The 17348-nt window shown below is 42.6% G+C and overlaps 1 protein-coding gene across 1 annotated transcript in view; it reads right to left on the minus strand.

The window, feature by feature from the left end:
- Window positions 1–2: 2 nt before the first annotated feature.
- Window positions 3–17348, minus strand: part of LOC311107187 (plectin-like) — a gene marked incomplete at its 3' end in the record, with an annotated part of 62664 nt that continues 45318 nt past the window's right edge. The window contains exons 24-32 of the mRNA XM_084149676.1: window positions 16111–16268; window positions 15203–15381; window positions 14927–15065; window positions 14307–14663; window positions 13823–13906; window positions 13604–13708; window positions 13380–13478; window positions 6378–9728; window positions 3–5969 (exon numbers count right to left, since the gene is read on the minus strand). Coding sequence (XP_084005802.1) covers window positions 3–5969; window positions 6378–9728; window positions 13380–13478; window positions 13604–13708; window positions 13823–13906; window positions 14307–14663; window positions 14927–15065; window positions 15203–15381; window positions 16111–16268 — 10439 coding nt within the window. The remainder of the gene's footprint in view (window positions 5970–6377; window positions 9729–13379; window positions 13479–13603; window positions 13709–13822; window positions 13907–14306; window positions 14664–14926; window positions 15066–15202; window positions 15382–16110; window positions 16269–17348) is intronic.

Raw genomic sequence — 17348 nt, forward strand, 5'->3', positions numbered from 1 at the left:
GAGATCTTAAGCTTTGTCTTGGGGCAGGTGAGGTATTTGGAGTATCCACTGACATCTCGTAGCTTTTGTGCAGTACGTGCATCTAGGGTGCCCTTGTTGACAGCAACATCTAGTGGAACTCTGCCAGTGACCTCTGGTTCGATCAAACCACCAGTTAGATATTGTACTTCCAGGAATCTCTGACCAGCCTCATAGTACAACCACCCTTTTTTTAATGCTTGTGCAGCAGACATTTTTGTTTTGGTTCTGGGATCCTCAAATCCATTGAAGGCCTTCTGTGCCAGGTTGATTCGGTCAACCATGATCTTATCCACAAGTCCCATGTTCATTGCATCTGCAACTGAGAACTTCTCTCCAGTGTTTGGATCAATGATGCCACCAGCGCAAGCCTGAGCCTCCAGCAGTCTTTGACCTGTGATATTATCCACAAGATTTCTGTGCATGGCTTCTGTGACGGACACTTTCTCTAATGTGTCAGTATCCAGTATTCCAGCCACAGGGCCGGTTTCTTCTGTTGGGTCATTCCATATCGTTGCTGGGGGTTTGATAGAGGGGACGGGGCTACTGGAGTAAGATGACGTGGACCCAAAGGAGGATGACCTGGATCTGGTGCCACTTATGTTTCCGGACAGCATGTCTGCAAACTCTGTGATGGACAGAGTGCCAGCACGGTACTGATCCAGAGCAGACTGGTCAATGAGGCCCTTTATGATTGCATCATCAATGTCATACTGTCGGCCAGACCTTCTATCAATGATCATGGACTTCACAACACCATCAGATGAGGAGATAGTAATCTCCTCCCACTCACACTCTTGCTCTGCAAGCTCAATGTAGGTCTGGTGATCAATAAGTCCTTTGCGATATGCCTCATACACAGACATCTCTTTGCCTGTCTCTGGGTCAACAATGACTACTCTGCGTTTACGCACAGACGATTTAGAGGATGTCTTCCTCTCACGTTTCTTTTCTTTCAACAGCAAAAGTGCTAGTCCAGTTTCTGGGTCAATCATGCATCGCTCCATTAGCTGCAGGTAAGTGAGGTTCTCCTCGGTGTTAGGGTCAAAGAAGCCTTTAGTGTCATCAGATGGGTCTGTAAGAATGCCATTCATCTCCTCATCAAACAGGCCACGTGTGTAGGCCATCTCGACTGGCAAGCGGTGACTCTCTTCTGGATCAATGATCCCACCAGTGGCAATTTGGGCTTCCAATAGGCGAATGCCGTGGTCTTTCAGAATGAGACCCTTTTTCATGGCCTGGAATAGAGAGATGGTCTTGCCAGAGTATGGATCCCTGTAGCCTGTAACAGCACGCTCAGCAGAGATGAGCTTGTCTTTGAACTCTGGACCAACAACTCCCATTTTAACAGCTTCACCGACATTCAGCTTCAGGTTCTTTATTGGGTCAATTATATATCCTGTTGCAGCTTGAGCTTCAAGAAGTTCAAAGGCTGTCCCGGGTCTTATCATGTTCTTCTTCATTGCTTGGTAGATGGACAGACGGTCTTTGCTGGATTCTACATATACTCCGGCAATGCAGCTTGTGCCCTCAAGGTACTTCTTCACTTCTTTGCTGACCTCTTCTACTGAGATAAGGCCTTCAATGAGATCATTGTATGTCTTTTGGTCAATAATCTGCGAACGAAGCAGCTCATCTAAGGTGATTTGCTTTCTGAGACCCTTGAAAAGCAGCCTTCTGTCTGCCAGTGAAAGTAATCGCAGACCACTCTCTTTATCAACTTTGCATCTCTTCAGCAGCTGGGCATAGGTCTGTCTCTCCTCTGTGGTTGGATCAACATAACCTTGTACATCACTGTTTGGATCCGTGATCCTGTCATGTGTTTCCTTATTGATGTATCCGCGTTGCATGGCAACATCTGTGGGAAGGTGGAAGTAGTATTCTGGATCCATAAGGCCCCCAGTGGAAGCCTGGGCTTCAAGAAGCCTCAAGGCATAGTCCTCAGGAACAAGGTATTTTTTCATCGCTTGGAAGAGAGAGATTACTTTTCCACTGTAAGGATCCTTGTAGCCAGTGACTGCCCTCTCGGCAGAGAGAAGTTTGTCATGGATTTCAGGGCCGACTAGCCCTTTGCGCACAGCTTCGTCAACTGTTAACAATTCTTCTTTCACAGGGTCAATGATGAATCCTGTTGCCGCTTGGGCCTCCAGGAGACTGAGAGCAAAATCAGGCTTAATGAGACCTCTCTTCATGGCCTGGTAAATACTGACCTTAGAGGGGGAGTCTGAGAAGATTCCAGCAATACTACCAGTGCCAAACAAATACTGCTTTACAGACGGCATTTCCATTACCTCACGGATAGTCTTCTTCTCTTGCTTCAACATGTTGTATGTTTGAAGGTCGATAATGCGAGAACTGTAGAGCTCCTCAATAGTGACTCTTCGTCTGATCACATCACAGGACATGCTCTGCTCTCCTTTCAGTATCTCCCTTTGTTCAATGATTTCAATGACGATGATGATCATTCTCTCCTTTGTGATTTTCCCACAGCGATACTGTTCCAGGAGCCTTAGCTTTTCCTCCTCAGGGAGCAGGTTTGACCCCATGACATCCCATAGGGTCATTAGCTTCCCTGCATAGCTTTGATGAGGGATATCCACTTGAGTGTTAGTCAAGTCTATCTGTGCCTGTTCTTCTGTGTATATGTAAGACTTTTCCACTGGAATTTGAGCTTCAGCCTTTGATAGCGGCAGGAAGCACAGACCGGTCTCTGGATCTCTTATGCATTTCTCTTGCAGTTGTTTGTAGGTGGAACTTTCATTATTGTTGGGATCAACGAAAGCTTTGACATCCCCTGAGGGGTCAGTGAAGTTATTAGCCATCTGCTTATTGAAATAGCCACGTTGGAAAGCCACATCATTTGGAACACAGTGGCTGCTGACTGGATCAATAATCCCTCCTGTGGCCACCTGAGCTTCCAACAGGGGAATAGCATGTTCTCGTAGCACAAGCTCCTTCTTCATGGCTTGGAAGAGGGAAATCGTGTTGCCTGTGTATGGATCTCTGTAACCAGTCACTGCTTTCTCAGCTGACAGAAGTTTCTCATGAACCTCAGGACCAACAACTCCTGCTTTCACAGCATCATCCACAGTGTACCTCTGGTTTTTGACAGGATCGATAATGAAACCGGTTGCTGCTTGTGCCTTGAGCAACGCAAGACCTGTATTTTGTCTCAATATGTTCTTCTTCATTGCTTGATAAATGCTAACCTTTTCCTTTGAGTCACCCATATAGATGCCTGCAATCTGTCCATCTGTTCCTTGCAAGTACTTCCTGACTGAGTCGATGTCACTGATTTCTTTGGCTTTCTTTTTACCCTGTTGGAGTTGATCATATGTAGCTTTATCAATTATTTTGGATTCAAACAATGAGCTGGCAGTGACAGGTGACCTAAGCCCTTCAAAGCTGGCCTGTTCCTTTTCCTGTTTCTTGGTCTCCTTTTCATCAACCATTGTGACAATGATTGTAATCATTCTTTCAATAGTCACTGTTCCAGTTCTGTACTGTCGAATCAACTCAATTCTTTGTTCCTCTGTAATATATTCAGAGTTTATGATCTCCCAAATAGTGACTTTCCTTCCTTTGAAAGGTCCATACGGCAGCTCCATAGTTGCCTGGTTCAGGGCATCTTTGATCTGGACCTTAGTGTATTGATGTTCCTCTTTTGACTTTTGCTTCTCTTTTGACTTTTGAATTGCTTTCTCTGAGAGCGGAAGAAATGGAAAACCAGTCTCTTTGTCAGTGACACATTTTTTCATGAGTTGTACATAAGATGCATTCTCCCACATGTTAGGATCAAAGAAGACTTTAGTTTCATCAGTGTTGTTGCTCAAGGTCTTGTTTGTTTCATCGTCAAAATATCCACGTTTGCAGGCAACATCATGTGGGATGTGATAACTTTTGACTGGATCAATTATGCCTCCAGTTGCAAGCTGAGCCTCTAGCAGACGGATACCATGGTCATTCTTAATAAGGTCTTTCAACATTGCCTCAAATAGGGATATATTCTTTCCAGTGTAGGGATCTTTGTACCCATTAACAGCTCTCTCTGCAGACAGAAGTTTTTCATGCATCTCTGGGCCAACAAGACCTGATCTAACAGCTTCATCCACAGTGAGCTTCTGATTTTTGACAGGGTCAATTACAAATCCAGTCCCAGCTTGAGCCTCAAGAAGAGTCAATGCAGTCTCGGGAGAGAGCATCTGTTTCTTTACAGCTTGATAGAATGGTATTTTCTCCTTTGTTGACTCAATGATCACTCCAGCAATGCTATGTGTTCCTCTTAAGGCTTTCTTAACAGGCTCCATCTCAGAGATTTCTTTGACAGTTGTTTTGCCATTATGCAATTTGTTGAACAGGTCTTTATTGAGGATCTTAGATTCTAGAAGTTCAGCTGCAGTGACAGGAATCCTCAGACCGTCAAACACAATTTCATTCCTCTTCTCTTTGTCTTCCACGACACTAATTACAATTTTGATAATTTTTTCCACAGTAATTTTTCCGGTCTTGTACTGACGAATCAGATCCTTCCTCTGTGCCTCTGTGAAATACTCTGAGTTAATGATTTCCCAAATGGTCACAGTCTTTCCTTGGAATCTTCCAAATGGTACAGAGATATTTGCTTTAGTGAGTACATCTTTAGTTTCTTCCGTTGTATAGGTCTTGTCACTTTGTGTAGCTTTCTCTGTGATTGGTAACATAAGTAGGCCTGTCTCTGCATCTGGGGTGCATTTCTCCAATAGTTTCTGATAAGTGAGGCTCTCCTGGGTGCTTGGGTCAATGAATAACTTTGAGTCATCAGTAGGGTTTGATAGAGTTTTGTTCATCTCAGCATCCAATTGGCCCTGCTTATAGGCTGTCTGGAGAGGTACACGGTGACTATTGACAGGGTCAATTATTCCACCAGTTGCAATCTGAGCATCCAGAAGTCTAACGGCCTGGTCTTGTTCAACCAGACCTTTTTTCATGGCCTCAAAGAGTGAGATTTTGTCTCCAGTATAAGGATCTTTGTAACCAGTAGCTGCTTTTTCTGCAGAAAGAATTTTGTTATGGAGTTCTGGACCTATTAATTCCTCCTTTACAGCTTCATCCACAGTGAGCATTCTGTTTTTCACTGGATCGATGATGTACCCAGATGCTGCCTGAGCTTCAAGAAGCATTATGGCAGCACCAGGAGAAAGTTTATTCTCTTTCATGGCCTGATACACACTCATTTTTTGCTTGGCTGGAGTCAAGACTCCGCCAACACTATTCTTGCCTTTGAGACATGTTTTTACTTTCTCAGTCTTGCTCAGGTCTTTCACTGTGGTTTTGCCTTTTTTCAGCTTATCAAAGTCCTTCTTGTTCAGTATACCAATGTCATGGAGCCTGCTGGCAGGAACCTTCTCCCTAATCCCATCAAAAGCAAATAGTGATTCTTCGTTTTTCTTCTCACCATCTACTACTGCAGACCCATCAAATACTTTATTTGTAGTTCCCACCATTGTCATTGCAATTAGCTGATCTTCAGGGACCTCATCAGTTTGCATCTCCATTTCTTTAGTGTGGGATGTTGCAGATTTTCTTAGTGTAGAAAGTTGCTGCAGCTTCTCTCGAAGCTTTTCATTCTCCTCTCCCAACAATTTCTCTTGTTCAAGCCTTTTCTTTTCAAGATCCTGCATCTCTTTCTGCTTGTTGCACATCTCCTCCTCAGCATCCTTCTGCTTTTTCACAGCGGCATCCATGGTAGCGTGGAGTTTCTTCTTCTCCTGTTCCATCTGCTTCCTTTGACGATCCTGCTCATCTTTGAGGTCTTTGGCCTTCTTAACCTCATCCTCAAACTGTTTCTCAAGCTTATTTTTCTCTTCCTCAATGAGCTTTTCTTTTTTCAACAACATTTGTTTTTCTGTCAGGAAAGTCTGCTCAAGAACAGTCTTTTCCTTTTTAATTTGTTCCTGTTGGGCATTGGCCATCTAATTAGGAAAGAAATTAAGAGAAAATTAATACAACTCCAAACAAACTTTTTGCACATGGTCTATTACACTGATTATAACTGCTAAATAATATAATACATATATTTATATATAAATGGTATCGTATATACAGCATATAATTGTATTCTGTATTCTATGAATGGAAATGTATTCGAAATCGGTTTCATTTTGAAATGCTAGAAAACATAATTGAATTTACGAAATGCAGCAACATTTGGTCATTCATGAGAAATTGCTGGACACTTAGTATTGTTGACAGTCTCTGCAATTCACATGAATAGTACATTTGGACCTCCTTTATGTGTTAGTGTTTTTGAGAAGGTTATGGATATTTGCAAAAGGGTTTTCACTTATTATTTCACAAGATTATTTCACATTCCACAATACCTCTTTAGACTTATTCTGTAAATCTGCAGCCTCTTTTTGTAATTTCTCCTTTTCTTTCTCAAGGTCAGCTATGGCTTTGCGTAGGTCATCAGACTCTTTGCTGCTCTGTAATCTCTGCACCTCCAGTTTCTCTATAAGGACTTTTTCTGAAGCGTGTTTCTCTTTCTCTTGGAGACGAACCCTGATCTCATCTGCTTGTTTCTTGAATTTCTTGGCCTCTTCCTCTGCTTTAGACTGAGCATCACTGAGCTGTGTCACCCTTAGCTTCAATTTCTCTGCCTCCGCCGTAGCTTCATGCTGCCTCTTGCGTTCAGCCTCTAGGGATTTTTGGAAGCCCTCTGTCTCCTCCTCAAAACGCTGCTGCATCTGCTGCTTGTCCTCCAGCAGTTTTTGGGCCTGCTCCTGAGCCTTGTCCTTTTGTTTCTGGAGATTCTCTGCCTCAGCTTTCAGTTTAGTTGCTTCTTGGATAGCTTGCATTTTCTCCTTCAGCATTCTGTCAGCAAGAGCCCTCTGTTCTGCAAGCTCGGACTCTGTAATCTGCCTCTCTCGGGCAGCCTCCTTAGCTTCTAAGCTTAGCCTGGCAGCATCCTCCGCCAACTTCTTCAAGTTCTCAGCTTCCTCTTCAAGGAATGTCTGAGTATTATCTTTATCTTTACTCATGAGACGCTGGTTCTCATTCTCAATTCTAAGCTTAAGTTTGACCAGCTCCTCCATCTGGACCTTGAGCTTAAATAGCTCATCCTCCACTTGAGCTTTCTGCTTGACAGCATTGCTAACTTCATCCTTCTGGCGCTGAAGCTCTTCATCCAAAACAGATTTTTGCTTATCGGTCTCATCCAATCGCAGTTTCACCTTTGTCAGCTCCTGCTCAACTTGTGTCTTCTGCTTCACTGTTTGTTCAGCTAGCTTTTTGTGCTTGGCCATCTCTGCGTCAGCCTGCTGTTTCTGTTTCAGAGCAGCAGCCTCAGCTTCTGCTCGCTTTGCAGCCTCCTGCTCTGCTTCCATCCTCAGTCTCTCAGCATCCCCCTGAGCCTTGGCCTGTTTGGCAGCCTCAGATTCAGCTGCTTTCTTCTGCTTCTCAGCATCCTCTGCTTTTTGACGGAGTAAAGCAGCCTCTTTCTCAGCTTTCTCCTTGGCCTTCTCAGCTTCTTGTACAAGTTTCTTAGCCTTGTCAAACTCCTCTTTGAGCTTGCCCTGGAAAATATTGTCCTCTTTCTGCTTGACCAGAACAGCCTGTGCTCTCTTTTCTGCAGCACTACATTTCTGTGCAGCCTCTTTGGCTAGACTAATCTGTTTCTCTGTTTCTTTGTCAGCATCCTCCTTTTGCTTGTTAGCATCGGCAGCAATCTCTTTGAGGCGCTCAACTTCTTTCTGAGCTGCCTGGCATTGTCGCGCTGCCTCTTCCTCTGCAGCAGTGATCTTTTTAACTTTCTCTTCAGCTTGCTTCCTTTTGTTCTCCTCCTCTAAAGCAAGCTTTCTGAGTTTCTCTGCTTCTTCCTCAGCCTTGACTTTGTTCTTATGTGTCTCATCTGCAATGCCTTTAAGCTTGTTCAACTCCAACTCAAGATCCAACTTGCCTGTTGATGCCTCCTCAAAGTTTAGTTTTAGTATGCGAATCTCCTCTTCAACCACCCTCCTCTGCTTAAGAGTTTCCTCTACAATCTTCTTCTGCCTCTCCAATTCAGAATCAGAAGTATTCTTAAGCTGGGTGATCTTTTCATCAATGTCTTGCTTGTGCTGTTTTGCTTGGTCTTCTAGGACCTTTCTCTGATAAGCCTCATCTTCGGCTTTTCTCCTAAGTCGCTCATTTTCTGCCTCTTTATCCTTCAGGGCAATCTCAGCTTCAGTTTTCAGGCAGGTTGCTTCATTAATGGCTGCCAGTTTTTCCTTGAGTATCAACTCAGCCTCTCCTCTTTGCCGAGCCGCCTCATCCTCTGCTACCTGCCTCTGCTTCTTTGCGTCTTCAGCAATTGATCTCAGCTTAGTCGCCTCTTCAGCTAGTTGCCTCATTTTCGATGCCTCAGACTCAAGGAGATTTCTGCTTTTCTCTGTTGTAGACATGGTCTCTTTCTCAGCTTTGGACTTCATCTGAAGAAGAACTTCCATTTCACATCTCACTTTGGCCAGTTCATCTTCTAGCTGTTTCCTTTGTTTTACTGCAGCATTCACCTCATTTTTCAGGCGCTGGAGCTCTTCATCCAATAGAGACCTCTGTTGCTTACCATGGTCAAAGTCAGCCCTTAGGCGAATTAGCTCTTGCTCTGCAGAGAGTTTCTGCTGGGCCGTTCCCTCTGCCAATTTCCTCTGTTTCTCCAGCTCCTTCTCTGCCATTTCCTTTTGCTTAAGAGCAGCCTCTTCAGCCTTAGCCCTTTTCTTTGCCTCTCGCTCAGCTTTCTCTTTCTGTTTCTCTGCTTCCTCCTGAGCCTGGCTCTTCTTGTGGGCTTCTTCCTCAGCCTGGAGTCTCAAACGGAGTGCCTCGTTGGCTTTCTGCCTCCACTTCTCAAGCTCCTTCTCTGCTTCCTCCCTGGCTTTGTTGGCTTCCTCTTGTTGCTTCTTGAGGCGCTCTGCCTGTTCCTGCAACTGAATAACAGTGTCCTGTTCTTGTTTCAGTGATTCCTCAAGCTTTACTGCCTTCTCGTTAAATGACATGCGTTTGGTTTGCAGCTCGGTGGCGGCACTCTTCTGTGCCACCTCCTCTGCAACCATGACCTGCCGCTGCTTCTCCTCCTCTGCCTGTTTCATGCGCCTCTCTGCCTCTTCAGCTTGCATCTTGAACTTCTGCAACTCATCCAGGGCCTTCTGCTTTTGCTTGGCAGCCTCTTGTTCTGCCTCTGCTTTGTGTTTCAGCTCCTCCTCTGCGTTGCGCTTTTTCTGAGTCTCTTCATTCACCTGCTTGCGAAGCTTCTCTGCCTCCTCCTGAGCAACTTTCCTCAGTCTCTCAGCCTCGACAGCCATGTCCCTGAGTTGCTGAAGTTGGGCCTCAGCTGTGGCCTTCTGCTTTATGGTAGTCTCTAATTGGATTCTGATGATGTGGATCTCCTCTTCTATCTTGGTGCGACTATACAGTGCCTCCTCAACCTGCTGGCTCTTGGTTTGGATCTCTTGCTCTGACAGGTTCTTGAGTTCGTGCAGCTCCTGCTGTATGTTGTGCTTCTGTTTCTCAGAATCCACTTTCACAACTTCCCTCCTGCTGACCTCTTCTTTCATTTTCACCTTCAGCTCTTGGGCTTCTTGTTCCGCTTTAGCGATAGCTTTTGCGTGTGCCTCAGCTAACTGTCTTTGTTTGTCTAATTCAGCCTGCATCTCAGACAACTTTTTTCTCTCCTCCTTCTTTAGTATTTCAGTAGCTTTCTGTATTAGTGGAAGCAAACAGTAAAGGGAAAAACAATGTTAAGTATTACAGTGTTAGAATATAAATGTTTGAGTTGATTGAAGTACTCAAACAAAGTAAAACGTTTAAGTACATGTAGGTACACATACAGTAGGGTCTGAAATTATTGACACCCTTGATAAAGATGAGCAAAACTGACTTATAATAAATAACTCAAATACTGACCTATATTGTATGCTAAAAAAGTTCCAATGTTTTTGAACATTCAATATAGATCAGTACTTGAATTACGTATTTTATACAGTCATTTCTGCTCATCTTTATCAAGGGTGTCAATAATTTCGGACCCCACTGTAGATGTAAATACATGAACAAAACGTTACTTCAAATGAATAAATATTTGTTATCTAGGGAGAGAAATGTTTGTTATTTGCTTTGGGAAAATAATCACGAATGTCTTGTCACATTTACTTAATGTATGGCACACATAATGAGACATTACTTCACAACACAACACTATGGGAACTTGAATGGTATCATGCCAACGAGGTATTTTTCCTTGGGTCTTTTGAAGTAACCATTTCATCTTTCATTACTAAGATCAAATAAGAATCAATCAAATAACACTTTTCAATGTACTGACTTGGTTACTACTCTTCAACTTTACCTTGGACTAAGATTGTATTACGTTTTACCTTTTACAAATGAAATCCATCATGTTTTAAAATTGGAAATAAACTTGAAAGGACAGAAGCAGAAAAATAATAATTTGCAAAGAGCATGCAAAATGTATTACCCATAGAGGGTATGCTTAGATTGAGTTGATCAGAACTTTTCTATTTTTAGGCAAAATTCTGAGCACCTACAGTATACAGCCATGTACAGAAGTTCGTAAAATGTCAAAGCTCTACTGTATGTAAGCAAGTCAATCCCAATTACTGTACCTTAGAGATAATAGCTTAGTGATGCAGCAAATAAAGCATGGGACTCACAAAACAAAAGGCACCACAAAATGACTATGTAATCAAGGCTATGAGACAAAATAATTGAAGTGCAGAATCTAATCCTTATGTTATGCAAGATAATGTGGAACTTTACACTTAGACAAGGTCCAAAAATGTGGATGTATCTTTGAATGTTAATGTCATGTTGGTTCACTGGTGTGAATGAAACACAGATGCCTAATGATAACAGGGATAAATTGTAGAAGACTAATGATATTAGAGGAGTGATATGTGGAGAGGGGATTTATTCAAATACCTGGTGCTTTGTGGATTATTCACATCTTAAGCGCCCAAACATGATTAATATTCATCATGACAAAGCACTGGCAAGGTTAGAAAAGAAAGGGGGAAACAAAACTGGTCATTTGAAAGAATAATTCTGAGGTGGTATTAGTCAGACTGCAGCGACCTAATCACCAGATCAGAGAAAAAGGAGTGTGCAGAAATATTTTGTTTCAAGGGTGAAATAACAAATTAAATTGCAGAAGAAAAGGCTATTCTAAAAAAAGACTGGGGTTGAATTGAATGGGGAGCCTGATGTTTGCTTCAGACTTGAGGGGATACTGTAGCAAAACTAACTTGCAAGTGTAATTTAGAGACTGATTACACATCCATGCACCACAGTATAGGGGGAATGAGAGACAGATACTATTAGTGAATGGGATGTGCCGCAGCACCAGCATTTGAAATTACTCAACACTTTCCATACTGCGCTGACCTATACAAAAACTAATTAATTTCCTCATAGCCCCATCAGCTAAAAATATTTTGAACCCTTTCCAAAAAGTCCCAGACTCTTTTAAAAATGCCAACATTCTGAAACCATATATACTGACATAAGGACATACAGTACCAGTCAAAAGTTTGGACACACCTACTCATTCAAGTGTTTTTCTTTATTTTTACTATTTTCTACATTGTAGAATAATAGTGAAGACATCAAAACTATGAAATAACACATATGGAATCATATAGTAACCAAAAAAGTGATAAACAAATCCAAATACATTTTAGATTCTTCAAAGTAGCCACCCTTTGCCTTGATGACAGATTTGCACACTCTTGGCATTCTCTCAACCAGCTTCATGAGGAATGCTTTTCCAACAGTCTTGAAGGAGTTCCCACATATGCTGAGCACTTGTTGGCTGCTTTTCCTTCACTCTGCGGTCCAACTCATCCCAAACCATCTCAATTGGGTTGAGGTCTGGTGATTGTGGAGGCCAGGTCATCTGATGCAGCACTCCATCACACTCCTTCTTGGTCAAATAGCCCTTACACAGCCTGGAGGTGTGTTGGGTCATTGTCCTGTTGAAAAACAAATGATAGTCCCACTAAGCACAAACCAGATGGGATGGCGTATCGCTGCAGAATGCTGTGGTAGCCATGCTGGTTAAGTGTGCCTTGAATTCTAAATAAATCACCAACAGTGTCACCAGCAAAGCACCCCCACACCATCACACCTCCTCCTCCATGCTTCACGGTGGGAACCACACATGCAGAGATAATCCATTCACCTACTCTGCGTCTCATAAAGACACAGCGGTTGGCACCTAAAATCTCACATTTGGACTCATCAGACCGAAGGACAGCTTTCCACCGGTCTAATGTCCATTGCTCGTGTTTCTTGGCCCAAGCAAGTCTCTTCTTATTATTGGTGTCCTTTATTAGTGGTTTCTTTGCAGCAATTCAACCATGAAGGCCTGATTCATGCAGTCTCCTCTGAACAGTTGATGTTGAGATGTGTCTGTTACTTGAACTCTGTGAAGCATTTATTTGGGCTGCAATCTGAGGTGCAGTTAACTCTAATGAATTTATCCTCTGCAGCAGAGGTAACTCTGGGTCTTCCTTTCCTGTGGCGGTCCTCATGAGAGCCAGTTTCATCATAGCGCTTGATGGTTTTTGCGACTGCACTTGAAGAACATGTTCAATATTGACTGACCTTCATGTCTTAAAGTAATGATGGACTGTCATTTCTCTTTGCTTATTTGTGCTGTTCTTGCCATAATATGGACTTGGTATTTTACCAAATAGGGCTATCTTCCGTATACCACCCCTAACTTGTCACAACACAACTGATTGGCTCAAACACATTAAGGAAATAAATTCTACAAATTAACTTTTAACAAGGCACACCTGTTCATTGAAATGCATTCCAGGTGACTAACTTATGAAGCTGGTTGAGAGAATGCCAAGAGTGTGCAAAGCTGTCATCAAGGCAAAGGGTGGCTACTTTGAAGAATCTAAAATCTCAAATATATTTTGATTTGTTTAACACTTTTTTGGTTACTACATGATTCCATATGTGTTATTTCATAGTGTTGATGTCTTCACTGTTATTCTACAATGTAGAAAATAGTAAAAAATAAAGAAAAACCCTGGAATGAGTAGTTGTGTCCAAACTTTTGACTGGTACTGTATATGATTTTCCATACATTAATCCCTAAAGAGAGTTTTATAGTAACTGTTGTTATAGTCTGGGTATACAAGTCTGTTTCTGCCATCATGCCACTCCTTGACATGCCAAACAAGATGTTTGGCATGGAAAAGAGTTGACATGTGCGCACAAAGAGATCTTGCACCAGGCTATTGTTATTATGGTTAGTGGGTTTAATTAAAGTTGTCGGGAGCAGGGAGCTGCTGCCTGTCTTCAATGTGTCCCTCAATTACCTCCTCGTCCTCAAGGCGGCTCTGTGTCTCCGTGATAAACTTGATGTATTGGCTGGTCAGAGTCATCAGCTCACTGTAGCGGGTTCTCAGAGTCACATACTGAAAGACAATTCCAGATGTTTAGTAATCCCATATAATTGTTAACAACTTTAAAGCTACTGTAGCTGTTCCTCATCTAAATTCCTCATCATGTCTAAATTCCTCATCATGTCTATATGACCTACCTCTTGGATTATATTGTCAGATGCACACTCCATTTTGGTTTTCTTAAGGGGCGAAGCCAGGGGCTCCACCAGAGCTTTGTACGTCACCACCTGAAGCTCATAGTCCTGGGGAAAACACATGGACATAATATGTCATAGACATAATACAATAATTTTACTAACGCAACAAATCTCCATATGCATCATCTTATTTAAGTGACATCTGATTTGCATACGCACCTTGACTGCATCAATATATGCCCTTGCATGTTTTTGACACTCCTCAACCTTATCTTTGTTCTTCTCGATCTCTTCTAGGAGTTTCTGCAATGATAAAAGATTGTAACACTGACTGTCTTGATAACGTGTAGCTCAGTTGGTAGAGCATGGCGCTTGCAACGCCAGGGTTGTGGGTTCGATTCCCACAGGGGGCCAGTATGAAAAAAAAAATATGAAAAATGTATGCACTCACTAACTGTAAGTCGCTCTGGATAAGAGCGTCTTCTAAATGATGTAAATAACGTAACATTATAGTCCATCATCGAGCTAAGAAGCTTCATCTCCCCTATTTGTAATGGAAGCCTCTTGCTACCTTGTCCTGGGTGCCTCACATTGGTGGTAGATGAGGTGAGTTTCCCCTTACTATGTAAAGCACTTTGAGCATCTTGGTAGAAAAGTGCTATATAAATCCAATCGATAATTATTATTATTAGTTGTACAGTACCTTCTCCTGTGCCAACTGTTGCTTAAGGGCCTTGCTGTCGCCGATGGGCACGGCCTGGATCTTTTCCTGCCTCTCCTTGGCATCACCAAGCCATCTGATGAGCCAGTCATAGCTCTCGTGGTAGGCGCGCATCTGCCTCCCCAGCAAATCCAGCTCCTGTTGGCGCAGGTCTATCTGGGCAAACATGGCCTGCCAGCGCTCCTCTAGCCCGGACACTAGTTGGCGATAGTGTTCCAGCTCGGTGTCGTGCTCGCTGTGGACCCGTGTAATCCGCTCATTCACGGCCACCACCTTCTTCAGTTCCTCCTGGAGATTGTCGAACGTCTTCTGGTCATCCTCTGCCTCACCACGCATTGTCTACCAGAGAGAAAGAGGGAGAGAAAGAGAGAGAGAGAGAAAAAGAGAGTAAGCAAGAAAGAGAACGAGAGATAGAGAAAGAGCAATAGAGACAGAAGGAGAGAGAGAGAGAACGAGAGAGATAGAGAGACAGCAAGAAAGAGAGGGAGATCACTACAAATGCATAGAAATCACTAAGTTACTGTCTGATAACCAGTCCATATAAAAGCATTGTCTACACACCAACGGATACAATGCAGTTAATTCTAACAGAGATACTGTACCTTTAGCTGGGTGCAGTAGTTCTCCACCGCTTTTTCGTCTGTTGGCATCTTGTTGACGTCTCGTAAATGGGCTTCATACTTTTTGAGGGTGTCTTCTGCTCCCTTTGTGCTGCGGATCACTATGTCGATGGTCTTCAGTCTAAACAAGGAGTGGTGTATAGTGTTAGCTGTGTGTGTAACATGATTCAGATCCACTATTTAGATTGAAGATGTTACTTATTGGTCCTATGGTTTTGATATGCATGTTGTAACAATCAGAGTCAGCCAGGAACTCACTTGTCCAGGTACACGGAGGACAGGGTGTAGATGTGCTCCATCTTCTTCAGCGTAACATCCAGCTCAGAGCGCAGTACGGTGGCGGAGCTGGACTGCTGAGGCGATGCCAGCACCTCCTCTGTCTTCTCAGCCACATTGGTCAGGTCTTTCTTCAAGCCCTCCAACTCTGACTGGACATTCTATGGGCAGAAAAGGGAATAATGAACCATAACTGGCTATTCCACCTGTGCATCCAAGCAGTCTTTTTTTCATGGAGTTGCTAACAAGCCAGCCAGCAACATACTGTAAAGTGAAATAGGGATACAAAGGTCTTCTGAAACTTCTTACGATGAGAAACGAGCAGATGGAGCATACTAAACAGCATGTCTGATCTAAAAATTTTAGTTTGTCCCTTCTACTGTATAACTTAATTTACTTGACTCAAGGGAACTTTAAATAGTTTCCTAAACAATAACCCCATGTTGAATTTGGCCTGGCTCTGTTTCAAATAGGCACGTTATCTAATTTGGGCTCACAATTCATTACAGATCTACCATTAACTCTGTTTACTTTGGGATTGGATGTGTGATTTACGGTAACCATTTACCAGTGGCCTGGCCACCGCTGAGTCTAAATTACATACATACTGATTTTTTCTGTCTTGGTTGAGAAACAGCTAAAACAGCAAATATCTCTTCCTCCATTGCCGTTAGACCCATAGTGAAGTGCCCTAAAACTCCCAAGGTGCCCCTATAATTTAATGTAGTATTGTCTTTGTGTTGTTCTTGTCTGTAACGTATGTACTTTGTCATGTATTTTGTATTTTGTGTGGACCCCAGGAAGACTAGCTGCAGCATGTGCAACAGCTAATGGGGATCCTAATAAACTAAACTAAACAATGTCACTGAGGGGTGACGTCACTGCAGTACCTTCTGCTCAGCGGTCCTCTGGGCACAAGCCTTGAGCGGCTCCTTGTCCATGGGCTGTCGCAGACGTGCGACGGTGCGAGTCTCACAGCCCTCCAGCTTCAGACACAGGTCCTTGATCTTGGTCAGGTAGCTCCGGCACTCAGATTCGTCTTGCTCACCTGAACAGAATGGAGCAACCATTATAGGGCTGTGGTCAAAAGTAGTGCACTATGTAGGAAGCAGGGTGCCATTTGGCATGCAACCACAGTAATGGTAGAATAGCAAAGTCAAAATCAAATCAAATCACATTTTATTGGTCGCATACACATGTTTAGCAGATGTTATTGCTGGTGTAGCGAAATGCTTGTGTTCCAACTCCAACAGTGCAGTAATATTTAATGATCCACAACAATACACAAATCGAAAAGTAAAAGAATGGAATTAAGAAATATAGAACTATTTGGACGAGCAATGTCAGAGTCCAGAGTATATATATATATATATATATATATATATATATATATATATATATATATATATATATATATAGCTGAAGAATATGTGGATAGAATAGTATAGGTACAGCAATAGTTGAATAGGATGGACTTGACTAGAATACAGTAAATACATATGAAATGGGTAAAACAGTATGTAAACATTATTAAAGTGACCAGTGTTCCATTATTAAAGTGACCAGTGTTACATGTCTATGTACATAGGGCAGCAGCCTCTAAGGTGCAGGGATGAGTAACCGGGTGGTAGCCGGCTAGTGCCAGTGACTAAGTACAGGGCATGGTAATGGGTGGAAGCCGGCTAGTGATGGCTATTTAACAGTCTGATGGCCTTGAGATCTATTTAGTTCTTGGTAACTTCGATCATGAATTCATTATTTATGCCCACACAATTCATGTAATTTTCTGGAACTATATGTCTCATGAAATCCATAAAATCACTCAAGCTTTTGCTTAACAACGCATAGTTTCAAAATCAAACTCAATCCACTACCAGCTTCATGCAGGATAGAAATTCAGAATTATTACACATGATTAAGCAACACAATGCATCAACACACGCAAACTCATGCGATTGGACAAGGTGGCTAATGCAATGAACAACGAAGTTAGAGAAAATCTTGGATGGTGATCAATGGTTGAGTGAAGTTGATGGAGTGAAATGAATCATAACTATCAGTGCAGAAATAAAGCTTGGTCAGTCAAAAATTTGCTAAATCTGACACTGCAACCAGGATACCTTACCTC

Source organism: Coregonus lavaretus (assembly GCF_964263955.1).
Source record: "Coregonus lavaretus genome assembly, chromosome: 3".
NCBI classification, from domain to species: domain Eukaryota; kingdom Metazoa; phylum Chordata; class Actinopteri; order Salmoniformes; family Salmonidae; genus Coregonus; species Coregonus lavaretus.